The 27,539-nt window shown below is 38.1% G+C and overlaps 2 protein-coding genes across 5 annotated transcripts; one reads left to right on the top strand and one right to left on the bottom strand.

Annotated features, from left to right (window-relative positions):
* Positions 1-177: 177 nt before the first annotated feature.
* Positions 178-14,450, top strand: ift74 (intraflagellar transport 74). 2 transcript variants are annotated; one of them, XM_028434994.1, is made up of 21 exons: positions 178-304; positions 402-538; positions 2,265-2,398; positions 2,516-2,633; positions 2,710-2,758; positions 3,636-3,734; positions 3,814-3,874; positions 4,989-5,048; positions 5,120-5,181; positions 6,306-6,444; positions 6,521-6,583; positions 6,656-6,799; positions 8,082-8,122; positions 8,196-8,275; positions 8,350-8,403; positions 8,479-8,576; positions 8,654-8,780; positions 11,724-11,887; positions 11,962-12,087; positions 12,978-13,038; positions 13,117-14,450. In XM_028434994.1, exons 3-21 carry the CDS (start codon positions 2,270-2,272, stop codon positions 13,227-13,229), a joined length of 1,788 nt encoding a protein of 595 aa, XP_028290795.1. In that variant the 5' UTR covers positions 178-304; positions 402-538; positions 2,265-2,269; the 3' UTR covers positions 13,230-14,450. The 2 variants fall into 2 exon arrangements, with proteins under 2 accessions (XP_028290795.1, XP_028290797.1); XM_028434996.1 differs by lacking the exon at positions 178-304 and having other exon boundaries at positions 311-538.
* Positions 13,286-26,465, bottom strand: zcchc2 (zinc finger, CCHC domain containing 2). Of its 3 annotated transcripts, none has more exons than XM_028434993.1 (14): positions 25,688-26,465; positions 23,816-23,915; positions 22,553-22,623; positions 21,718-21,789; positions 21,441-21,541; positions 20,297-20,388; positions 19,651-19,713; positions 18,705-18,759; positions 18,547-18,622; positions 18,405-18,472; positions 18,082-18,143; positions 17,518-17,628; positions 16,300-17,418; positions 13,286-14,435 (listed from the first exon to the last, which is right to left on the bottom strand). In XM_028434993.1, exons 1-14 carry the CDS (start codon positions 26,303-26,305, stop codon positions 14,374-14,376), a joined length of 2,670 nt encoding a protein of 889 aa, XP_028290794.1. In that variant the 5' UTR covers positions 26,306-26,465; the 3' UTR covers positions 13,286-14,373. The 3 variants fall into 3 exon arrangements, with proteins under 3 accessions (XP_028290794.1, XP_028290793.1, XP_028290792.1); XM_028434992.1 differs by having other exon boundaries at positions 16,300-17,451; positions 18,547-18,616; XM_028434991.1 differs by having other exon boundaries at positions 16,300-17,451; positions 25,688-26,463.
* Between the last annotated feature and the right edge of the window lie 1,074 nt (positions 26,466-27,539).

The raw sequence follows: 27,539 nt of genomic DNA, 5'->3' as shown, positions 1-27,539 counted from the left end.
TTTAAAAGACACCAAACTGATAAAAAAAATATTGTTTTATAATTCATTTACATTTTTTATTTAATTGAATTGTCAATATTTTTATTTTATTTCATTTTATTTTTTTTACTCTATCTTTCACAATAAGTGGCGCTAATGCGCGCTTAGTGTTGTTGCCGACCGCCAATAACCATCATAGAAGAAAAAAAAAGTAGTTTTTTTCTGACCACTAGAGGCAGTAGGTCTATATCTACGAGGGGCTGATACCGCTCTGTAACATACCAACGAAGAAGAAGCAGCTGCTTGGCTCACCATGGTAACAAACGTGAGTTGTTGCACACATCGAGCTAGCATGATTTGTCCTCATTAATTATAGTTTTTTTTAGCTGAAAACAAACATTTCAGCGTTTTTTCTTTGGTAGAACGGAGATGTAAACTAGTTACGAGCTGTTTGGAGTCGTTTGGAGCGAAGAGGCCGAGCTTTAATCACTGAGCAGCGGGTAATGACACAGGTGTGCTAATTATAACCACCGAGCGAGAGAGACAAACACACCGCTGGGTGAGAGACACACACACACACGAACATAATAACATGTTTATTAACCATGGTTGGTATTGAAAAATGAAAGGACTCCATAGTAACTTTTGGATTTTTTTTTCGCGTCTGTTCCTTAAAATCAAACTGTGACAACAACATAATTAAAACTATTTCGGGAAAAAATGGAGGGAAATTAAGAGGGAAAACAAATGAACGACTTTTAACACAGAAGGGCAAAACACGTGACTGTATTTATTTGATCTTATTGTGTCACATGATCAACATTCATGTCAGCATTAGAGTAATGACCAACCAGAGCATTAACAGAGGAAACCACAAAGGAACTATCATTTTCATTTTTTAAAAAAAATTATTTTTGTGTAGTTTTGGAGTCATTTTGAGTATTTTTTTTATGATGTGTGTGTATTTCAAAAGAAAAGGCTCAGTGTTACTTTTTTATTGATCATGAACAAACATCTTTCTATTACATTTTATTTTCTCAGATGTTTTTATTGATTTTCATAATTTCTGTTGTCATCACTGCAAGCTCTCAAAGGGGTTTTAAAGCTGTCAGATTAGTATTAGAATATAGTAATATTATAAAGGCATGAAACAGTAAATAAAGAAGAAAAATCAACTTGGGGAGACATTTTTGATGCATGTTTTTCTCTTATTTGTGTGTTTTTGTATTATAATGGTGTCATTTTGTTGTCCTTTTGTCTATTTTGTGTGTTTTCGTTGGTTGTTTGTGTCATTTAGTATAGTTTTTCTCATTTTGTGTATTTTTCTTTGTCATTATCTGTGTGTTTTTGGAGTCATATTGCACATTAACTTTTGGGGTCCAAAGAATTAGACCAATGACTGAATGTCTGTTCTATAAAGAATTACCTCCATTTGTTGTATTGCAAATAAATAATAATTTTAATTGTAATTATATAGTTTTAATCATACAGCAGATAGTCTGGCTGTCATTACATTTTAAAAAAGGTGAAATGGCTTCACTATTGTACACTGGAGCATGCTTTAAAAACCTTATGTTGTGTGATTGTATTACATTATTAAAATATTAGAACAGTGCTGTAAACGCAGATAGATATGATTAATCTGCACGTAATACTTTGGTGCTGATTTGATATAAATTGTAATTCGATAGTAATGATTATTGTGATTTAAATCTTCTTATTTTCTATTTTAAAAAAAACAAAAGTAGTTCATTAACTTCTAGAAATGATTTGAGTCACGTTGATCACAGTCAGTCTGACATTTAATTACACTGCATGTGACAACACATGTAAAGTTAACACATGAACACACATGAGGAATAAATAAATACAGAAATGAAATTGATTCTGGGAGAAGTATCGATTTTTAAAAAGTGTTGAGATCACACAAGATTTCACATGAGATTTGACATTCAGCCGTTAGCTACACATGCTAAAGCTAACATTAGCCCACCTGTTCTACTGTGAAACATATGAAGGAAATGTGATATTGTCCCTAAATGTGAAGCTACATTCAGGGTCAGATTGAAATTTGTGCTTTATTTTTTATTTTATTTTAATAAAAACTAAGACAATAACAAAATATGTCATTTCTGTTACTGTTTCCATGATCACAGGATATCTGTGTCTCTACACTTAAGTAGTTTTTCATCAGAGCTTTTGTTAGCATTAGCATTCTGTTACACCTTCATTTTTCATGGTTGTAGCTTGTGTGACAGTAGAGTGAATGTACTTCCTGGTTCCAGTTGTCATGGCGACTCAGAGACCTCCCTCTGGAATGGGCCGACCAATGAGTCGCAGCGGCTCCGTGGTTCCTGGTACTGGGAGACTGCCCACTGCTGTCAGAGCTCCACCCACCGCCATCCGTGTGGGAACTGGGGTAAGACTTTAGTTCAATAAATAAAGCTTAATCATTCGAATCGATCGGTTTCATTGATGAGGCTAATGTTTCTGTTTAGTGATCACATAAACCTGACTGTGTGTTAACATCCATCAGATGGTTCCTGGTACTGGTTCTCATACTGGGATGAGGGCCAGCCTCCCCCCTGCCATTAAAGTGACAGACAGGCCTGTGACCCAGCAGGGTCTGAGTGGGATGAAGACCGCCATCAAAGGTCTGATACGAGCCCCCTGATTGGATAATATCATAACAATCTGGTCTGATGTTTGCTCTGTGGTGTCCTCTCACAGGTCCTCAGAGACAGATCCTGGACAAGTCCTACTACCTAGGCCTCCTCAGGTAACACACACACACACACACACACGCACAGTAGATCTACGTATGATAGTGAGAGATGATGGGGACCAGGGTTGGGGTTCATTACAGTTCTCAGTTACAACTCTTATAATTACGTTGACCAGCATTTTTACTATTATTATTTTCCCCTGAAAATTAATTACAATTACGTTCTGAACGACTAAAGTTCAATTACAATTAATCACATTTACTGAGCCTTTAATAAATAACATAACCTTCATCTTGTCTTAGCTTTCTGTTAGCATCACTAATGCTAATGGGTCAGTTTGACCCATGTCTTAAATCAGCTGTATAATACACTAATAAATATTATCTATCATCTAATTAGTTTCTCATCTATTGGTTACTTTGTTTGGCTTCCTAATCAATGAATATATTGGTATTAATATTTATGTTGTGGCCGTCTGAGCCTTCTGACAGGTAAAGTTGTTCTGAATCATATTTTAATAATTATTAACTACATACAACTATAACATGGTTCTCCAGGTTTGTGTTTAATGAAATTGTAAATGACAGTTTTTATAGAATGTTAATTACAATTACAATTAAAAAGTGAATTATCTGAACTGAATGACAATTCACTTATGATTACAACAGCAACAGAGTTTTTTTTAATTACATTTATAATTGTCATCCTTGTAATGAATTATGTCTACACTTATAATTGACTCTAACCCTGATAGAAACACACTGATTACTGCAGTGGATCATAGATGTTAGAATGATAGAATAATAATAATAATAATAATAATAATAATAATAATAATAATAATAATAATAATAATGATAATAATAGAATAGAATAGTTCCTAACTAAGCTTTATAAACAGTGATGTGATGACTGTTGTTTTTCTACCAGGAGTAAAATCACTGAGCTGAGCACAGAGACCAGTAAACTGCACCGAGAGATGGACACGTACAACCAGGAGAACTCAGTCTACCTGTCCTATGAGAAGAAGTGAGCACTGCTACTGGCCCACGTGTCAATCAATGGATCAAAATGATAACTGATCAATTATTTCCTCCTCCTCTCTCAGAGCTGAAGGCCTGGCAGCAGAGATCAAGGATCTACGTGGACAGCTCGCTGACCTGAACCTGGTGTGTCTCATTTCCCTGAAATGTTTTCTCTTTCATTTATTTATTTAGTACAAATGAAAAAAAACAAAAACATTAAAGATGCAAGGATGGAATGAAGCCCACAGGCCGTGTATAAGAGTTCCACCGCTGTCAATAAACACATAAAATTCTAAATAAAGGCTATCAAATAAACACAAATCAGGAGAAAAAAATGCACAAATCATCTTTGTTTATATTTAATTTTTCCTCAGATATCAAAGTTTAAAAAAAAAAAAATTATTAGTTTGAAAATCAAAAGGAAAATAAATACAAAATTATAATATGTACAGTATGTATACCAGGGTTGACTTTTTAATTGTAATTGGCATGGAAATTATATAAAAAACTGCCCCTAACAATTGAATTTAACGCAAAACTGGGGAACAATGTTATAGTTCTATGTCTCACGTAGTTAATAATGAATTTTCATAGCAAGTTTACCTCTCACTTCTCTTAAGGATCAATATAGCATTTGAAAAGGGCTCAGACGTCCACACTAATAATATTAATACCAATATATTCATTGATTAGGAAGCCTAACAAGGTAACCAATAGATGATAAACTAATTAGATGATAGATAATATTTATTAGTGTATTTTACAGCTGATTTAAGACATGGGTCAAACTGACCCGTTAGCATTAGAGATGCTAACAGAAAGCTAACACAAGAGGAAGGTTACGTTTAATAAGGGTTATTTATTAAAGGCTCAGTAATTGTAATTCATTGTAATTGAACTTCAGTAATTGAGGACGTAATTGTAATTTACTTTTAGGGGGAAAATAATAATTCTAATTTTACCTGTAATTGAAAAAAATTTTGGTAAATGTAATCATAGTTGAGTTTTAATCATACATGGATAATTAAAGATGTAATTGTAATTGTAAAATGTAATTGACCCCAACCCTGATGTATAATGTATATACACACATATATATATATATGTATTTATAAAAGGTGTAAAGATGTAAATATTGATTCAGTTTAAGAAAGTCCTTCATCATCACACTGTGACGTTAGCAGATCAACACCAGGCTATTGTTAGCTGAACATAGTTTAATGCTTGTGTTAATGATGTGTTGTTGTTGTGTGTCCAGCTGGTCGACAAATTGAACACCAACACAGAGATGGAGGAGATGACCAACGACTACAACATAGTACGTCCTCTCTAATGTTAACGTTATCATGTTATGTGCTTGAACACATAATGAAGCTGTTTTCTCTGCAGCTGAAGAATCAGAACGACAACGAGGCTGAAAGCATCGACTCCATCTTTACAGAGAGAAGAGAGTGAGTAAAAAACACAGCTTTACCAAACATTATAAACACTAAGATTAATAATGTGTTTCACTAGATGGACAAACACTATGTGCTGCTTCATTGTAAAATAGAAGTTTAATTATAAAACACTGTGTTCAGTAGTATTTTTTTACATTTCTCTTTTATTCAACTTTAAATCTGGACAAACTGGTGAAAAAGTGTGCAAAAGTTAATTTATTTTAGTTATTCAACTTAAAAGGTGAAACTAATTTTATTATACAGTATAAACTCATTACATACTTCAAGCCTTTGTTTGTTATAATTTTGATGATTATTTTTTACACAGAAACATTTCACCCATATTAATTTAGATCTTGTGAAGAAAACTGTTTGTAACTTATGTAGGCGCTAGTGAAGACTAATGGGAATCCTGTTTTAATAATTAAAAATAAATAATAAACATCTTGTGAAAACCCCAAATTTAAAATGTCAGAAAATTTGAATATTAAATAAAAAAATGAATAAAAAAGTATTTTAAATACAGAAAGGTCAGCCCCTCTGAAAAATCTAACCATGCATATGTACTTGGTATTCAGTTTGTATGAGTTACTGCCTTAATGTAGCGTAGCATGGATGCTAATAGCCTGTAGCACACATCAGGTGTTTTAGAACACCAGCACTGTATTGTTCACTCTCATATCTCTCATGGTGATACCAATATTAACATTTATTTAGATTTTTAATTTGGGGTTTTCATAAACATTAATTATAACAAATAAAACCTTGAAATATCTCACTGCATATTAATTAATCTATATAATGTGTTAGTTTCACCTTTTAAGTGGAATTACTGAAATAAATGTACTTTTGCATAATAATGTAGTTTTTTAGTTTCAGCTGTTCTTACTCTTTTGATACGATATCGATATTGAAACCTTGAGTATTGACTGATTTTGATCCAAAACGATATCTGCACAGATCATACATTCTTTTATGGCTTATTTTGTGAAAAGTTATAAAAGACATGATTAGAACAATAGTCAGCAACAACAGGAATGAGAAAAACTGAGTTTTTGGTGGCTGACCAAATACTTTTTTGACCCACTGTGTATAAGGTGAGTGTGTTCTTCTGTGTGTTTGTGTGTGTTGTGTAGGAGAGAGGAAGCAGTCAGATCCATAGAGGAGAGGATCAGGAGAGAGAGAAGTAGAGCTGATGAGGTGATCAATACCATGCCTCAGAGTAAACAGGAGAAATACTTCACTATGACTGCAGCCAATGAGGAGCTGCTACAGGTAGGACCATCACTGTGAGCTCTATGAGAAGGACTCTATGATCAATAACTGTATGTGTGTGTGTGTGTGTGTGTAGGCGCTGAGTGTCCTCCATGAGGAGCTGGATGTGCTGATCTCCAGGAAGGAGGACTACGAAGCAGTGAGTTTAAACAGAGCTGAGTCTTCATCAGCAGCTGGTCGTTTAATTCATAACTCCTCCTCTTCCTCACAGGAGATGATCCACTCACACATGAAACAGGAAGCGGTTCGACTCCACAGGATCATCACAGAGATGGAGGCAAAGAGAGATGCTCTGCTGGACGAGGACAAGAGGATGTGTTCACCTGAGGAGGAGAGAGAGAAGCTGTTCCAGCAGGTTCAGGAACACACACACTAGTTTTAGTTTGAGTTAAATATTGATCCTGAGTCGACCTGTTAGCACTCATTAATCATAGACGTGTTAAATAAACACCTGCAATCACAGAGGGCTTTGTTATATAGATCTAAAGCACATAGAACCAACATGTCCACTGTGTTTAGAAGCTCCCTCCAAAGGAAGAACAGCTCTATATGTTAGAGGATTATATTTATAGTCATCAAACGTTACAGTCAAAGCAGTGATTATTATGGTTTTTAATCAAATAATGAGATGTGGATCATTTAGCAGCTTTTTTTAGTGCAAATGACAACTTGTGCTGCTTTGGGTTGCTCTAAAAATCTGTGAAAGTTGGAAAAAGTTGATGTAAACCTCTTTGGTTTACAGAGTGATGATAAACAAAATCCGTGAGCCAAAAAAATTGTGATTGCAGAGTTGGAACTGTCGCCCCCTGCAGTCTCAGATTTTTTTTGGGTCACAGATTTTATCAAATTTCAGTAAACAAGAGGTTTACATCAACTTTTTTAACTTATACAGATTTTTAGAGCAACTCAAAGCAGCACAAGTTGTCATTTGGACTAAAAAAAGCTGCTAAATGATCCTGAATGCCTCACCTCATATAGAACTCAATGAACTGAAAGGGGCGATTTGCGTCATCAATGATGTCATTTCAACATGACGGTGCACAGGCTCCCCTAAACGGTCAACTCGTCCCATTTTTAAAAGTTAATCAAATAAATATGGTGCAATATAATATGTTTTGCTAGGCATACTGTAGATCTACTAATAAGGACATTTCTAAGGTTTTAGGCCACATTTGTAAAAACAGTGGAGGATCCCTTTAACACATGAGGAACAAAACATGATCAATTGACAAATTTCATTTAAATCACCATTTAGTGATATTTATTTACAACTAATGGACTCAATAAAGATAGATTGGAAATGTCAGGACTACTTATACTTCCTTAGATGCAGTCAGTACATACAGGGTAGTTATATTTAGTAATAATGGGTCACTATCACTACCGTTAAATGTGTTTCTGTAGGAAAAAGCAGGCTTTGAAACAGGAGAACATCCTTATAAACATCAGAGAAGATGATGAAGCTACAGAATCCAACACACTTTGATAAACACAACTTTATTAAATAATGTAAATATGTTTAATTGGTGAAAATCACCCACACACAGCCTGATATTATTATTATATGTAGATTATTTATTAAAGCTAGATCCCTGAGTATAGGTTAGTGTTCTTTATCTGAACTCTGTGTGTCTCAGGTGAAGGAGGACAACCAGGAGATTGCCAGCATGGACAGACAGTAAGACTGTGATCTACAGACTGAGGGGGCGGGGCCTGTGCTTCCTATCTGATTGTGGTGTGTGTGTGTGTAGGATTTCAGAGCTCAGGGACAGGAGCAGACAGGTCTCAGAGGACATCAGACATGTGGACCAGGACTCAGAGGCAGCTCAGGGTAAACACACACACACATTTTATCTATTGATCTGATTCACTGTTAATCACTCATATTAATCTTTATTTTACCAGGGGAAACTCAACAGAAATACAAGGAGCTGAAGAAGAAAGAGGAAGAGATCGACCGTAAGCTAATGTTATGCTAATGTAGCTACACAACAAAACATCCTCCAACAGTGAGTTTGTGTGTGTGTGTGTCAGGGTTCCTGGGTTCCTTTGATGAGTCCAAAGCGGAGGAGGATCTGAAGATGAGCCAGTGTGAGGAGAACATTGTGTCTCTGTTGGAGCTCTGCAGCAGGGTGAGGAGCAGCTTTATCTGCAGTTGAAAGGACTTCTGGGTAATAACTAGTGTGTGTGTGTGTGTGTGTGTGTGTAGAACATGGTGCGGCTGAGTCAGGTGGACAGTGTAACAGCCAATGAGCTGAGGAGCATGCAGGAGGTTCTGATCAGCAAAGAGACCGAGGTGTTCCAGTCTGAGAGTACCACCAAGGGACTGTCTGCAGGTTAGTACACACACACACACACTCTCCATCATCCATCAGACTCATTAATGTGATTGTATCTGAAGGTCACATGATCAGCATTAGAACAACCAGAGGTAGAGTAGACAACATTTGTACTAAAAGTACTGTAATCCAGTGGCTCTCAAACTTTTTTTTGGGTGTTCCCGACTTTGAACAAAGGTGAACTTCAAAGCCCCCCGTGCTTCCATCCCCCCCAAATAATTCTAACAAATAACACATTTTCAAATGTATTGAACTCACAGGAAACAGTAACATCATATTTCATAATAAATAAGAAACTAAATTAAACTAATCAAATATAAAAGTGCAGCAGTCAAAAATTAACCCTAAAGATACGGTAGGTAGTTTTCTCCAGATACACTTTTTAAGTTTTTGGTTGAAATTGTCTTTATGTCCTGACAGAAATTAAGATCTTATGTTCTCTGAAAAAGGAACGAACAAAATCCATCATCTGTAGCAGCTGTAAACCTGTGGTGGTACATGCGGAGCCCTCGGAGGATGCTACATTCAAAATCATGCTAGTTTTTGAAAATTACATACCCTGCCTTTAAGTCAGCTATTGAAAGGTTGTTTATTTATTGTTCTGCTTATTGTGAAGAACATGCTGACGTAAACCTTTTACGCTTTGGTTCCACATTACATTTAGTTCTAAGTTTAGTTGAATTTCTGCTACATTTTTTTTAAAACAAGTTAAACGTTTTATCATACGTCATATATCAGAATGATCATTGGGTTCTCTGTTTTCTATTAAAATGAACTATTTTTATCATGATACTAGGACTTTAAGAAGATTAGCATTAAATTTAAAATGTCCTGTTTGTTGCGCCCCACACTGTGAGAAGTGTTGACTTAAAGGGGACATATCATAGTTTTAAATCCTTTCTTTTTACATATAAATCATACAGTTGTGGTCTATATAAAGCGGAACTGCAATGCTTGGGTCTGAATTCCTCATTATTATAGCTCCACCCCTTTTCTGATGTGCTTCTGAGAGCAACTCGTTTTGGTGCGGTCTCTTTAAATGCAAATGAGACACTCCATACCCCGCCCCCTCCTCAGGTGACACTCGGTTCAACTCCACCCTGTTCGGCCATTTTTGTAGTTTGATAGAAGAGATACGGCTATGTAGCGGCGCATTAACTTTTTATTCACACGTTATTTACAAAATGTCAACAAAGGAAGACTTGTCCATCCAGCCTTACATGTTTGAGCCAGAGTCTGACCCAGCTGAAAATGATGATGAACCTGCAGAACCCTAACAAGTGAGCTAACACAAGCACCAAGCTAACGTCACGAAATGCATTTTAATACAGTCTTTTCGAGACAAAAACGGCAAAATGAAATGACTAATGAAAACTTTAGACTTAAATTAAACCACGTAGACCATATCATCAAGGATCTAAAACGAACACACAGCGCTAACATATGAAGACGGTGCAACTGCTAATGCTAACAAAACAATGACAGGGACGTCTTATCATCACACTTTTTAGCGTTATTTACAGCTTACCGAAGTGCTCTGTTCATTGTCTCCAAAGATAGACGGAATTGAACCCTCAATCAGACAAAGTCTTTCGGCAAATCCTTCTTTATACTGGCGGAGGTTGATGAAGCAGTCATCCTTGAAGTGATTTACGCACACAAAAATGACCTTACCCACAGATGTGGGTACATTTCAGTGAAAAATAAAACTCAACCAGGCGCTTTGAAAAGGTTCTGATGCTGGGAGACGGTGTAATGAAGCGTGTGGGTTACTACATCCAACAACCCAACATTTTGATTTTTCCTCTCGTAACTTCGGCATCCTTGAGCTTGGACTACAAAATAAAAGCGAGAAATAAAAATGGCAGATTGCTCGAAGTGTTGGACCTGGAGTTGATGTACTAATTTGGCAGTTCCGCTGCAAATACTGTGATGTAATAGTTCAAAAAACGTAATAGAGAATAGAAAAATCGAAACAGATTGAAAAATGTGACCAAAACAGAATATAAAGATATCAACGGAGCACCTGAAGAAACTAATTAGATTTTTTCTGTACTTCTAAACACTCTAAATATACAACAAAATGCATTTATGGGCTAAAAAAGTGGATTTAGCATGATATGTCCCCTTTAAAGTAACAACTCAAAATTAAAAACTAGTTCTCCGCATAACTACCCAAGTAAGAATAATTATTTATTTATTTATTATTATTCAGTGAAAAAAAACGACTTAAATACTAAGTTAGTGGGAGTAACTTCTGATTTGTTTGGATGTGCTATTTTAGATATTAACAATATGACTTTCACTAAAAGAATAACAATTTTCCGTAGTTTGTAAAGAGAACGTGGATTAAATAAATGTGAGCTGTACGTCATTGTTTCCACCGTATTTAATTTAAATGAGTCACTTTTCTTCTACACGTGTAGGAGGAGGCCGTATGTGTGGTCATGTGACTACGCCTGACATCTCCAACAAATCGGTCGTGCGAGCAGTGATAGATAAAAATAAAAGTACTCAGTGGAATTTAACTCAATATTAGTTAAAGTAGCGTTTGTTCTTCACAAAAATGTTTAAGGAAAAGTAAAAAAAAAAAAAAAGTATGTTACATTAAAACTATTCTGACAAGTACAATTTATTCTAAAAGTTACCCAGGTGTATTGACTGCAAAGCATCTTATAAACGGTCTTACAAATGACGGCACCCTCTGACTAGCTCGTTACTACCCACCGCTAACGACCAATCTGCACAGGAAACAACAAAGGCTTTGTGTGGTTTTGGTTGTTATTGTGTATATTTTTCTATTGTTTGTAGTTTTCTTGGGTGTCATTTGTGTTTTTTATAGTGGTCTTATGTAGTTGTGTCTGATTGTGTAGTCCTTTTGTGTATTTCTGGTCTCCATCGTGCTGTATCAGTAACACATTTAGAACGTGTGTGTGTCAGAGCTCCAGCGTCTGCAGCAGGACCTGGAGAAGGTGCAGCTGTTGGAGGGAAAGATCACAGGAGAGAGGAGCAGTCTGAAGGAACGTCTGAGGTCTATGGAGTCAGAACTGATGACCTATAGAGACCTGGACCTGCTGAAGACCACCGCCCAGAACAGGAAGGAGGTGAACTAGTGGTTCCTCCTCAGTGGGAGGATCATCTCTGACACACTTTATTCATGTACACGTTTGTTTATCAGAGGCTGGAGGAGGACCTGGTGTCACTGAGTCAGAGAGGAGAAACATTCAAACACCTGCTGGACCAGGAGAACCAGAGATATGAAGATCTGAGGAGGAAACTGGAGGAAAACGAGACTCACGTAGAGGTGAGAGTCCATGTCTCAATGAGTATATACTATAGTATGGTTAGGATGATGAGCGTTCCCACTGAAGTTTCCCAAGATGCATTTGGAACCTACAGCGTTAAAAACCTGAATCACACTGAGACTAAATATCTCTGTTGATTTTTCATGATCCATAAAACTCACGTAGACAAATTTCATTCACACATTTTCAGAGACCCTCCAATGGTCTACTGACTAAACTTCCTGTTCACTTCAAAATAAGAGCCCTATTTACAAAAGAATTAAAAAAAAAAAAAAGAAGAAAATTAAACTAATGGAAGACAAGAAGAAAGGCTTTTATTTTGAAAAGAGGATGTTTGATTTTAAGCTTGCAGCCAGTCCCAGGACCATTTTACATTCAGCTCCCAATGCATCATGGGACAGATGAATATGACTAGTGTGCCCACCGTGCATACTTAAAAAATGTCCCCATATAGTATACATCCTGGTAAGTCTCACATACTCAATCTATTCATACGTCACACTTTGTATGAGTAGTACGTTAGTGCACACTAGTCATACTCAACCGTCCCATGATGTATTGGGAGCTGAATGTAAAATGGTCCTGGGACGTGCTTGAAGGTAAAAAGCAAACATCCTCTTTTCAAAATAAAAGCCTTTCTTCTTGTCTTCAATTCGTTTTTTTTTTTTTTTACTTTTTTGTAAATAGGGCTCATATTTTATGGATAAATGAGCACATGTTGATTCTACTTTAAAAGTTCTGAAAACATTTGAAGTTATAAAGTAAAGGTGGAGAATCAACAGATATTTAGCTTTAGTGTATTCAGGTTTTTAACACTGTAGGTTCCAAATGCATCTTGGGAAACATACTTCAGTGGGAACGCTAACGTGCGTCTCTGTGCTAACCTCAGCTCACCAACCTGGAGAGGAAGTGGCAACATCTGGAGCAGAACAACTTTGTGATGAGAGAGTGTATCCTTCTAGACCAGAACCAGGTTTGATCATCTATTCATGGTGGTGTTCATGTTTCATCTTTAACTCCGTCCTCAGTCATTGCCTCTAAATCCCAGGAGAGTGATTACGCTTCAGTGGCTAAACATGTGTATGAGCAGCTGTTAGCTCACAACAGGAGTCTGATAGAGGCTCTGCTGAACAAGACTTAGATTATGTTTCTAATAATAATAAATACAATCATGACCAAAAACAACGTCTGACAACATTTCTGTAATTATTGCTTTTAATTGAAAGCAAAATCAATTCAGTCGTTTGCAAACAATTGTAAATATAAATGTTTAACTTTCCAGAGTAGAGTCACTGTGTGGATTATTTAACGTGTTCTAATCCCACAGGAAAAAGTTTGATCATCAATTTAATATTAACCACAGTTCAGCTTTACTAGTATCACATTAGGAGTAAATGTACTTTAGTTTATTAGTAGACTTGAACTTATTAGTACTATTAGTACGCTTTGTGCTAATAAGGCACTGGAACTGAAAATTCAGGCTTTTCATTGATTTTACCTAATATTCCAACCAATCAGGGTGCTGCATTTGGTTCTAATCCCTCCTACTTTATTTATTACTCGTTTGAGTTACTAGCAGTTGATTTTTGCACACAAAACTTTTAGTTGTAAAACTAGTATTTTGTTTAATCATAGAAATATTATTAGTAGACAAGTAATATTAGAACCAAATACAGCTCCCTGATTGGTTGAAAAATTACTTAAAAATCAATGAGAAGCCTGAATTTACAGTTTCAGTTCCCTTATTAGAAACCGTGTACGAGTATTACTAGTGACACTTGACTTTACTAGTAAACTAAAGTACATTTACTTCTAATATGATACTAGTAGAAATTTATTTAACTCCTCGTAAGGATTGTCAAGTCATGCACAGAATAAAAACCTTTCTCCAATTTTAAATAAACACAACGTGTGTATAGTTGGTAGCAGAGCGTTGAACAGGTTTATAAAACTTTATATTACTAAACTAAACACAGCAGAGAAATCAACATTAACGCGCAGAGCACTTTAGCATCCATGCTAACTCATTTAAAACCCATTTGATTTCTAATTCTTTGAACCACATTCAGACATTAAATTAGATCTGTGCAAACATTCGTCCTTTAAATTCTTCTTTAAGTTCTAAAAGTTAACTAATTCTTTAAAACATCAGCCAATGTTCTAAAATCATGTTCTCTATTCATTATTCTTCATGTATCAGTGCAGAAGCTTTAAACCAGTCTGTTTCAGTCGCTAATACTCACATGCAAAGCTTAGAGAGCAACATCTGTCCACAGATGTTAACTTCAGTCAGTGTTCTCTAGTGACTCTGAGAAGTGGGACACGATGTATTTTAAGTGGAACCCACCTGTAGAACAAACACAGACACATTAATAATACAACTTTAAAATGATTCTACAATTTATGGTCTTTTTTTTTAGCTAATATTAGAGTTATAACTTACAAATTGCAGTAAATCAAATAAGGCTTAGACAAGGAAAAATGCTTGAATAATTATTGTATTGTGTGTCAATCCTTCTATGTTAATTTGCTTTGATAATAACTTGTCATGTCAATAAAGCTGTTTTGAATTGGAAAATGCTGGATTTATTTTTCCAGAGATAGATCTGTAATAAAACCCTAAAAACTGGTTAAAATATGGTGTAAACTGAGCTGAAAATGAAGTAAGGCATAAGAATGGGCAAAAAATGTCAAACGCCTTAAAACAGAGGTAAGGCTGCAGTTCTCCTATCAGCCAGGCATCAGGGTGGATGATTCTGTCATCTACCTCTCTTACCTGGAGAGAGCTGGCAGCACTGTGAGGATCATGTTCTATGATTTCAACACCATACAGCTCATGCTTCTGAGGAACACACAGGAGTGGACCTGCTCCTCACATCGTGGCCTATGGATTATCTGCAGTACAGGGGCCCCACAGGGGACCGACTAGGCTCTCTTCACCCTGTACACTGCAGACTTCTCCCACAACAAGTCCAACATCACCTTCAGAAGTTCTCTGATGACTCTACCATTGTCAGCCTCATCACAGATGAGTGGGAGTTCAGAGAACTCATGGTGAGACCCACTGGTGAACATTCAGGGAAAGGACATTGAGATAGAGAACTCATAAGTACCTGGGTGTTGACCTGAATAATAAGCTGGACTGATCACACACACACTACAAGAGAGGCCAGAGCAGACTTCTCCTGCTGAGGAGACTTAAGTCCTCAGGAGTGCAGGGAGCACTCCTGAGGACCTTATGACTGCATCAGCTATCTTTTAAGGAGTGATCAACCAGCAAACTGGTGAAGGCCAGCTCTGCTCCCTGGACCCTGTTGAGGAGGTGGGAGACAGGAGGATGATGAAAAAGCTATCATCTATGATGAAGAACGTCTCCCACCCTCTGCATTGTCCTGTAACAGCACTGGGCAGCTCCTTTGGTGGCAGGCTTCACCACCCGTGGTATCTGAAGGAGAGACACCACAGGTCCTTCCTGCTACAGTCAGACTGATTAACCAAGCCTGCTCCCAGTAGATTAATAACACACCCACAAACCAGTCATATCACTCCTACCTCTAGTGAAATTATAAGATGTCATCACCCCCTGATATTATTTTAATTTGAGTTGCATTGCAATAATAATTTATGGGACCATTTGTGCAAAAACATGTACTGTGTGCATGATAGTGTTATACAGTTTATACAGACTTACATCTTGAATTTCAAGGCTCTTTTAAACTGTTATTTGATGCATATTTTAATCTTATTTAATTTTGCACTGTGTGACTTTCTTCTGCTTCGCTGCTGTAACACTGTAAATGTCTATTTGCGAGATAAAGGATTATCTTATCTTAAAAACGGGGCGAAAAGTTTTAAACGCCTCAAAACAAAGGTAAGGCATAAAAACGGGGCGAAAAATTTTTATACGCCTCAAAACAAAGGTAAGGCTATAGTAAGGAATAAAAATGGGCAAAGTTTTTTTTAAACGCCTCAAAACAAAGACGGGCGAAAAAACGTAAGGCATAGAAACGGGCAACAAAAGGTAAGGCTACAGTAGGGCAGAAAAATGGGCGAAAGATTTTTAAATGCCTCAAAACAAAGGTAAGGCATAAAAACAGGCAAAACATTTTTAAACGCCTCAAAACAAAAGTAAAGCATAAAAACGGGCGAAAAAAAGTAAGGCATAAAAAAGAAGATGCAGTAAAGTATGAAGCTCTGTGAGATGAGGTTACCTTGCTGTTTGGAGTCGATGGCGGGCTGGTTGCAGTCCTGTACGTAGTGTCCACTCCCTCCACAGTTACAACAGGACACGCTGCCGTTCTTTTTGTTGACTCCGCCTTTTCCTGAGGCCGCGGCTGCAGCCAGGAGCCTCCCTAAAGGGTTGGGGTACACGTGCTGGTACACACTGTGTGCTAGTCCCAGCTGCTGCTGCAGGCTGTAGCTGGCCACCATGTGTGGCGTCACCTCCGTCTGACACTGAGCATGAGTGTGAAGGTAAGTGGGCGGAGCCGACGGGAAGAAAGTGGGAGCTGGGGGAGGAGGCGGGGTGTGGGTGAGGTAACTGTTGCTGCACAGGCTGGTTAGCTGGAAGAGGGGAGGAGGAACACTGAACATCTGACAAGATGCTGTGGACATATGCTGGGGAGGGAAGAATGGTGCCGCATGGCACACCGACGCCACACTGCCACAGTTGTTATGGCAACCACAGGCTCCACATCCTCCCGCCTGCTGCTGGGCGTGCTGTAGGGGGGCGGGGGGACTTCCAGTGGATGGGCACTCACTTTGTCCTGTGCTGGAATCTGCAGAGGGTTCAGGAGACGGCGGGGCTGGGGGCGGGGCTTGTGGCAGGCTGTAGGCAGGAGGACCCTCCAGCACTCCTGAGTCTGGGCAGGGCTGCAGAGATCTAGGAGGCCCCTGGAAGCCTCTGATGATGGAAGAGTGAGGAGCAGCAGGAGCTCCGTCACCACGCCCCCCCGGGCTGTGATTGGTTGACAAAGTCTTAAACCTCTGAACCACAGGTTGCACACCAGGACTCACAGGATGAGGGAGACCATGCCGGGGGAGCCCAAATGTAGGGAAAGACTCTCTCTTTTCCAAATCTCTGACAACTCTTGGAATTGGAAGAACTGGAGGCACAGGGGGCATCATCATGGGCATGGAGGGCGTGTCATCAGGGGTGGAGCTTATGCTGGGAGGAGGAGCCTCACGAAGACCAGAATCAGCTGTGCTGTAGAGCAGGGAGGGACTGAAGGGCTGAGGGCCAAACAGTGGTTTTATCTGGTCCTGATGAGAGGACACGTCCACCATCACTAATACATGTTCCTGGGGGGAGGAGCCTGTAGAGTCTGGAGCTTTAACACAGGCAGTGGAATGAGAGTCTGTATCTGAGCGAGAGAAGAACCTTAGATGGAGTCACAGCTCACACACAGACTGTTGATCATTGAACTAACCTCTGATGTTATCATCACTGTCCACACTTCCTGCTCCATGCTGGGGACTGGATGGTAAACTGTAGCTCTCAGATGAACTTTCACCAAAAGTGTCAGGACCAGAGGCTCCAACTGTAACCACAGACTGTAAGGTCAGACACCTTCACTCCTCAGTTCAGCTGCTACCATGAACCACCTGGTAGTCATTAAAACAGAACAGCTTTCCATAGAGAAACTAATCATCATCCACAACCTGTCTGACCTCCTTCATATAGTCTCTCCCTCAGGTCTTCATCCTCCATCCATCTTCACCACCATGAGGAGCAGAGCTTTCAGTCACTCCCTCCCATCACAAACATCCACACCTCACCTCTCTTCAAATCTAAACTCAAAACCCATCTCTACCAATCTGCACATTCCCTGTAATTCAATGATTCATCTCATGTCATAATTTATCCTACATTGTTCTTTTTGTATAATTCTGTTTTATAATGTATTGCACTGTTTTTATTATAAAGTGTATTTGGGTGACCTGAAAACCATTTTTTAAATAAAATGAATTATTATTGTTTTACAGTGACCTACCTTTCTTCTGAGATGTGGCACCATTTATTACCAAAGCTGCTCCTTTGCTCTTCGCCTTGTCCCTAAGAGGGACATGTGACACTTCTAGTTAATATGCTATGGAATATAATGCTATGGTTTCATTTATTCAGACATGTTTTCAGGAAATTTACTTTGATATTCTGGCATGTTCCCTTTCAAATAATATTTCTCAAAATTAAGACAAAATGAACTGGTTGAAGTTTTTTTTTCACTTCCGCATTAATTCCAAAGTAAATTTTTCTGAAAAAAGTCTGAATAAATGAAATCTTAATATATCAGGCCTGTGACAGACACACACACACCTGTCTGTGGGCGGAGCTCTGCTCCTGCCTCGAACACCTGTGAGGCTTTTCTTCTCACTGTCCACGTGCTGCAAATAATAAATCAATAAATCATCAGGCTTCACTCAGTGATCCAGTTATAATCAGGTAGACCATCCCTCACCTGTGCCCCCTGCTGGCTGCAGCTCTTCCTCATCCTCTCTGCTGTGGGGTAGCGGGGTTCCTTCTGACCTCTATAACTACACACACACAATCCTCATCTTTAGCTGAAAACCTAAACACAGCTGAGCTACATGTTCTACTTTAGTAACGTCTACGTACGGCTGACATGGACTCCTGCTCACAGGCTTTTTCTTCTGTTCCTGAACGTACGTGTCTGAGGTGAAGGAGAGAAACAAAGATGAACAGCAGCACCAACACTACTGTCCTAAAAACTAACATCATACGTCTGTCATATGTGCTCACATACAGTGTAACTATTAGGGCTGGACGTTAAAGCACTGATCAAAACACACAACTACTAATAAAATGAGAACGATCCAACCCAATAACAACTAAACGGATAGAAACATGAGAATTTTCAAAGACACTCTGCATCTCTGAGCTCTAAAAAAAAAAAAAAAAAAAAAACTCTAGTGCAGGGGTCACCAAAATGGTGCCCGCTGGCCCCAGATAGCCCACATGAACCATGTGAGGGGTCCTCAGGAGCTCTAGTCATTAATGAGCTCCATCTAAAATCTGATTTACTTTCCAGGATCCAAACAAACAAAGATAAATACATATTTAGTGAGTACTTATTAAAGGTGAATACTGCTGAACGTGATAAACTTTTAGTATTAAATTAACCATCTTTAAATGTTTATTTTCACTGAAACGTTGTGACAAATGTTTTTAAGTGTTGCAGATCTGGTGTATGGGTTGATGTACTGTATATAAGATGTATTTTTAAAAACGCAAGATGGATTTTCATAAAATATGACATAACTGTTCCATTTTACAAATATTAGTTAAAAGTTTTTTTGTTGGTAGCCAGTAAAATAGGAAGATGATAACTGTGTATGTACTGTAATGAAAATGAAACAATTGCATGTTGAAACCTAAACATTTCCAACCTTTTTAAGTTACTGCTATAGCCTTCCTTATTATCTTACTGTGTTGTTACAGAACACTTTGGCTCATTAATCAGTCAGTCCTTGTATCTGTTGTTATTAAATGTGCTGTTGGGCTCAGTGGGTTTAATTTTCCAATGAAAGCTATGTGTCCTTACCTTCCTCCTGACTAGAAGCATCAGAGCAGTCCCCATTATACGCCTGCACTGGCTGGCAGATACCTGAGGAGAAGAAGAGAAGTTTTGGTCAGCTCCTGCTCACACACACACACCACGCGAAACCATGCTGCTATGATGACATCATACATCACGTACATGGTTGGCACAATGACTTCACTCAGCACATGAAATATCACTTCTACAAAGGTAGATGATTCTAAAAAAAACCTCCAGTATTAATAATAACATTAGGTCAAGAAAAGAGCTTTGAGTAAAAACTATTTATTACAAAGAAGAGTCATAAGTTAGATAAGTTAGAAAACACAAGTGAATACATTTCAATCCATTATACAAATTGTAATCTAATAGCCTGAAAGTCATGTGTGAACATCACATGTTAAGGTTTCATTAGCAAATTACCTTTGATCTCCAGGGATCAAAGTACATTTCCTTTGATCTCCAGGGATCAAAGTACATTTCCTGAAAAAATGTTTGTCTGAATAAATGAAATTTTAACAAATTCAAAAAGAAGACAAAAATGTAAATAAATGAGAAAATTAAATAAAGGTAATGTATAAAAAAACCAAAAAACAATCTAACAGTGGATCAGTGTGAGATTAAGTCTGTATAAAAGTGTTAGACTCACATCTGCTGCGAGCAGGCTGAGAGTCACAGGAGAAGAACCTGCAAACTCCTCTGCTGGTTCTAAAAGGAGTCGGTGCAGCTAAGAATCGTTCCCTGTAGGTGGAAACAGACACAGATCAAAACGGACTCAAGTCATCAATAACTAATCAACACAATCCTTTCAGTCCTCGATGAGCACTAACATCACTGAACATGAGATCAACACTTTACACTGAGCTTTACTTTCTGACTCTTTCATCAACCTTTACAAATGTGTTGACAAACATCATCAATATCACTAAAAAGTGTTTCCACTGAGCTGCAGTTTGATTCCAGAGAGTTGAGCTGCTTTAAATGCTTCTAGAGTTAATTTCTCACCTAAAGGAAACTAAGATGAATGATGAGATTTCACAATAAAACAGGATCTTTCTGCTCATAAACAGGAAATGAGTCTGGAGAGTCTGTGTCTGAAGGGGCGGAGCATTGGACAGAATGACCACTGTGGGTTGGAGCTTTGTTCAATGAGGACAAAGGTAGGCAGCACCTGACCATGATCCACTACTAAGGCCTGATTTAAATTCTGTTTTTAAATAAATATTTTATACATTTTTTCAGAAAATATTAGTTTTTTTAACTCCTGTGAGGAAACAAAATAAATAATTCAATAATAAATAATAATTAAAAAAAAACTCATTATTAAACAAACATGTATGTGAAAATGAAAGTGTAGTTTAAAACCATGTGTAAGCTATAATTCAAATGTAGTTCTAGTGATATGGATGATTGTTTCTAATAAGTCATAAACGTGTATGAGAGCAGCATTACTGTCACCCAATTTCCCCTCAGGGATCAATGGTTTACTGAATCTGAGCAGGATGACTGATTAAGTTTTGATTAACTTAATCTAAATTAATGTAATTGAAATGAAAGATTTTGCCAGACAAATGTTTACAGTGCATTCTGTTTTCATTGGTCGATTCTGTGATTCCATTAATTATAAAACCCTACATTACTTAGTCATGTGATCACTGAAACCAAAGAGGAAGTGATTCTAATCTTATATATTATATATTGTTTGTTTTCTATGTTGTTCTTCGTCCCTTTTCATCCCTGTTCGAAAAACAAATGAAGACAAATGAATATATTTGTGGATAGTAGAGTTGTACCTGATGTTGGTTTCTCCATCCCAACCATCAAACATCTCCCTCTGGTTCAGTAGACTCACAATGCTTCTCTGAAATGACTCCGTGCACTGGTCTTTGGGAAGCTGCAGAGAAACCAAACAGGTGAGGCGAGCACGAGAAAATAATTGAAGAAGATGCACAGTGGGTCATTTTTAGTTTTAGTTTCAAAGTGAGCGTCTGGTCCTCAGCCTGAGCATGTGCAGCTCTAGGATGATGAGCTTTAGATGATCCAGACCACAGCACATGGAGCAGTGTTTACCTTGAGTAGAAAGTTCTCCAGGTCTGAATGGGTTTTAGTCACGTTGCTGGAGGTGGAGTCCGACCATTTCACCTAGGAAACCATGGAAAACCCTCGTCATAATTAAAGACATGACCCACAAATAACAGATCACATGTATAACCTGTCATTTTAAACACTTCAAAACATTTTTTATATGTTGATAGATAAAAAAAAAAAACAAAACAAGATTTAACATAAAAACACAAACTATATAACATAAATATTGATAAAACACTTAGAAATCGATAGCAATGATTACTTAAAAATAAAGTATTGTTAATGTTTAAATTAAGCTGCGTTTGATATTGAATTATTTTGTGGTTGGACACGCCTCCTACACCGCCAAAAAATTTCACATTTAAGTTAATGGGTTTTATTTTTTAAGTTTAATGTCAAGGTCATGTGAAATTATTTTTGTTAGATTGTTGTTGTGGCAATAAAAATAATATTTGTTTTATTTTTATGTTCCGTAAATCTGTTAGATATGGAATAAATAGTGCAAAACTTTAATTATTTATTGATTTTCTATGATGAATTACTGCAGCCCTCGTGAGTGAGGACTTTTATCAACTAGTTTAAACAGTAAAAGCAGAAATATTTAACACATGATTCACACATTTCAAAGGTAGTGTTATTATCTTATTAACTTAGTGTATGTCCAACATAGTGCATTAATAACCTGTAAAAGCTATAGAAACACTTCTTGTTACAAAACAAATGCATGAGACAGACAAACAAACACTGCTCAATAGCAGAGGCAGTGTGTGTGTGTGTGTGTGTGTGTGTGTGTGTGTGTGTGTGTGTGTGTTCCTACCTCAAAGCTGTACTCCTTTTCTATTCTGCTTCTAGAAATACTCTGCAGTACGATGGTTTCGATGTGTACGGCTGTAACAGAGCAAAGGTTCACGTTAGAGACGTCAATATAAACATCTATTCTAACACTTCATTTTATTCTCTTGTCTCATTGGATCACAAGATCAAAGGTCACATGATCAAAGGTCACATGATACTGTTGGTACAGGTTCTAGATGTACACCAGTGTTTTTCAACCTTTTTTGAGCCAAGGTTCATCTTTTCATTGAAACAAATCCCAAAGCACAGAAACCACTGACCACAAATGTTAAGGAATTAATCTTTGTAAACTACAGTATATTAACAATTTACATACATTCTAATCAAAGTGTTTTTAATAGGAATCAAATAAACACAAAGAAAAAACATTTCTTCTTTCTAAGAAAAAGTGCAATTACCAATCTGCCAATCATTCTTAAAGTGCTTTGAATACAAATCAAACAAAAACAAAAAAACAATTTATTATCTTTCAGATTTTGCAAACTCGCATACAGGAGGGACAAAAGTTTAAAAACATTAAATGTGATTAGAACTACAATTGAGCTTTATTCTGTTGAGTATTTAATTTTTATAATGTATTTTTAATATAATTTATTATATTTATACAATATATAAATACATTTATTATTATTATTATTATTAATAATAATAATAATAAAGCAATATATAATACATTTATATAATTACATTGTGTTCAGTATTGTTAAACGTTAATGTCAGATTTGATCCAAAGGCTGTTATTGAGGGATGTGATGTTCGAGAATGAACTGAATCTAGTTTATTAACATGAACGGCAGTTATTTTATTTTTTAAAAAGCTCATCATCTGTTCCTCCTCAGAGTCAGTAGATCAGTCCTAAAGCTCAGCAAAGTACACACATGGTGTTTATAGTGAGCAAATATCACGTGTGTGTACTTTTACCAGATTTGTCTGAATATCAGGTGTGAATGTATCTTTATTTCCACACATCCACAGACGTGGGGGTCTGACCTGCAGCTGGGGTCAGGGGCTGCTGTGAAGCTGACTGTCTGTGGGAGGGGGAGGGGCTTACAGCAGCACAATACTTACAATAGTTCATTGGTTTTCAAACATGTTTTTAGACCAATTAGGTGGAAATGAATAGTTTTCTGTGGCACAAGTGTGCAACAGTGGTTGAAAAACCCTGATGTACAAAACCAGGGAATGTTTGAGATCATTTGAACGTAGCTGTTAGCGTTAGCCATGCCTTCTCTTTGTGGTGTTGTCCTGCTGCTGCTGTGTAGACTTTGACAGTGCGTGTGTGAATCTCCCAAATCTGCTGAGGGTGAAGTTTGGACCTTCAGTTCCTGGAAAGCACACATGGAGATGGCTGAACATGAGGAGACACATGTGAGGGAGATCGACATGTGACCTAATTAGGGCTGGGCATCGAGCATTGATTGGTTTGCATTACCGCGTAACTCGCCGCACCCTCTACCTCCGCAGGTGGCTTCAGCACCCGCCGCGGCATTGTTTTCTGTCCGTTGCTTGAAACCGAAAGTTGCACCACGTGACTTAAAGTTCCGTCAGTTGTATTTTAGCTCATATTTAGCTACCTCGCAAACCATTTTATTTTAGAAACTAAAATAAACATTGCTATTTCCTAACCGCTGCAAGGCAGGAGGAGGCCACGCCCCCTCTCAAAAGCACATTGATGCTCTGCCTCCGTTCCCATAGCGTGTTTTTATGTGTTTGCACATGCGCAGTCAGTTCTCCAAGATGACAACCATTTACGTCCAAAGGCAGCGTAGAGAGCTGCCTTTGGACATAACCGTGCTACGCTAAATGCTATACGTAAGTTCACAGTACATTAGTGAATTGATATCACGTGACCGCTGCTGCTCTAGCTAGTGAGCGGGATAACACTACAGTCAGGATGACAGCGAGAAAATAAAGAAACAATAAAGAAACTTTTTTTTGAGGAAAAACGACAGCTTTTAAAAGATGGGAGACCAACACCTGAGCTACCAGACCTTCAGCAAAGGTAAGGTCAGAACATTGTATTATCTACAGTGAAAGGAAGGATTGACTTTGTGGATGCTACTCACTGAGGCTGTTCCGAGTTGTTGTCATTTTCTCCGTGTTTCTGTGTTTCCAACACAAACAATGGATGCGTTACCGTGTCATGAGATATATCTTGTTGGGGGAGTACGGAGGCTATATTAAATAATTGTTTATGTTTCTTTAATGGTGTTTATGATGTTGATTTTGTTAGATGGCTAAACACTTGTTCATGTGGATCTTATTGGGTTTTTTCTTTCTTATTATGAATTTTATATTTTGATAACCGCATTGAGATGACTTTGTTGGAAATTGTGCTACACAAATAAAGTTGAATTTAACTGAATTGAATTAACGCTTGCCAGCAGAAACATATGAAATTGTCATTGGTGGCCTCGAATTGGAATTGGAACACACTGCCTACCCAACCCTAGTGCTCACGTCACGGCACGTCACTGACGTAGCCATAGCCCCCGGGACCATGGCCTAAGGTGCCAGCACTCAAGGATTCTTTCTTCCGCCAACATGGGTTTGAATCCCACATTTGACAAATTATTTTTTTTTCATTTAAACATATTTAACAAGGCAAATTCCACCTTTAAAAATACGTATCCGACAAAAATAAACATTTTAAAGTTAGAATTAGGGCTAAAATAAAATGGTTAGCGGGTAGCTAAAAATAAATATGAGCTAAAATACAAATGACGGAACTTTAAGTCACGTGGTGCATCTGTCACGTGAGCTAAACTGGCCAATGTGGGGCGCTAGGTATGAATAGAGAGGCAGGCTATGAATAGTTTAACGTACCTGTAGCTAGGTCTTTATTTTAGATTAATCCCTAACCCAGGAAATACCCTAAAATGTTTAATTTTGTCGGATATGTATTTCTAAAGGTGGAAGTTACATATTATTTTCTCATTTCTCTGACATGGACACTTAAAATAATCAAAATCATTAGGACTCGGAACTGGAATCGTTGTAATTGAAACGAAGCCCAACCCTAAATACATCATTGTTGATCCAATCCAGCAGGTCCCAGTGAGGACCATCAGTCTGGGGTTCTGGAGGTTTTGCTCACCTCTGTGAGGACCTGTGGGTTCTGTCTGTGCCTCTCCAAGACCAGCAGGATCTGCTCCAGCTGGTCCCTGACCGCCTCCCGCTGGTGGAAGTGGAAAGCTGGATGTACAGAGGCCATGGTGAAGAGTAGGGCCAGCTGGTCCAGGACCCCTGGACAAGGGCCACAGCTGGACCCGGGCTGGAGGTAGAACAGGACCGGGTCTACGTGGCTCAGGATATGGAACATGATCCCAGCACATTCCCTGTTATCAGACTGAAGCAGGGACAGATAAACCAGCAGCTTGGCCCGGACCACCGGGTCCAGGGGATCCGTCAGGGGCACCAGGTCCGCGGGGCTGTTGGCCCGACACTCGAAGTCCCGCAGGACGAAGAAGTCCTTCCGGGCCAAGTCCTCCAGGTACGAGCCCAGGAAGCGGAGCTCCAGGGGCTGACACATGTGCAGCAGTCCGCACATGAACTCGATCCTCTGGGCCGGGCTCAGCTGGAGGCCGAACCACTCGAACACGGTCTCCTTGTCCAGGGGAGGTGGACTCAGGGGGGACCCGGACCACGGCTGGTCCTGGGCTGGTTCTTCTCCTCCTCCTGGGCCTGTTTTCATCTGCAGCTTCATCGTCATCATCCTCAGCTCAGTCAGACAGACTTTAGGACTATAACTAAGGACAGACGGACATTATTTACTCTTTAAAAAGCTGATAAACAGTGGGAGCTAATCACTGGAGCTAAAGCTAAACGGCTGCTTCTTCTTCTCTGTGTTTAATTATGGTAACATCCGGGTCTGTTGGTCTGTTACCGCCACCGCCTGCTACGGAGTGAAGGTGGTTACGTACACACTTTAATACAGGGGTTTTCAACCTTGGGGTCGCATGAAATGTCTAGTAATGAAAAAAAATTATTTAATCTATCTATTTTTGCACAATTAAATTAACAATACATAATATCACAGAACTAAATATACAGTGCAGGAAGAGGAAGACCCACTTGTTCCTGTTTTTCAGGGTTGCAGACAATTTAGAGACTCCAATCAACCTTTTATTTTTTTTTTTTTTTTTTTTTTTAGAATGGTGTTTGGATTGTGGGAGGAAGCCGGAGAAAACCCACATAGCATGGAGAGAACTGCAAACTCCACACAGAAAAGACCCAGGTGTCCCAATGCTTATTTTAATGTATTCATGTATTTTTCTTGCTAATTGAAATATAGGTTGTATATTGATCGTATACATTGCTTGCATTTGCTCAATCTTTGGCATGTTGCACATAATTGAAGCCTGTAAGTTTGTGTATTTGTTCATTGTTTGCATTTCAATACTAATACATGTCTTCATGAAAAAAATGTAATTTATAAAGTATGAACAATTAGTTTAAACTGGCAAATAATGGGTATGACAAATGATGAATGTGGTTAAATAGGCAAAAAATCATGAAATATGGTGAAAAGAGGTTAAAAGTGACAATGGGTCAACATATGTGACATTAGGTGGAAAAGTGATGGAAAGGGTTTATAAGTGCTTACAGTGTGGAAAAATGTGCAGAAAAGGTGTTGAAATGTGATGAAGTATCAGAAATGGGAGTAATGTCGCAAAAATGTATTAAAAGGCGCAAAAATATGGGAAGAAAAAGTGATGAAAATAGGTTAAAATATGGCAAGTTTGGTGTAGTTGCAGAAAAAGGGTAAAAATAAGCAAAGATGGGCTCAAATTGTTCAGAAAAATATACCTCAAATGGGACCAACATTAGGAAAACTACAAACTTTATATAGAAATGAACAAAGCCACAATTTTCCTGAGCTGCTTTTGTCCATAGGTTCAATCATAAGAAGCCCCAGCCAACGCAAGGAGAGGAAAAGCAGACAAGCA

The sequence above is a fragment of the Gouania willdenowi genome, chromosome 20 (assembly GCF_900634775.1).
Source record: "Gouania willdenowi chromosome 20, fGouWil2.1, whole genome shotgun sequence".
In the NCBI taxonomy this organism is placed as follows: Eukaryota; Metazoa; Chordata; class Actinopteri; order Blenniiformes; family Gobiesocidae; genus Gouania; species Gouania willdenowi.
This window is presented reverse-complemented; position numbering and strand designations above follow the sequence as displayed.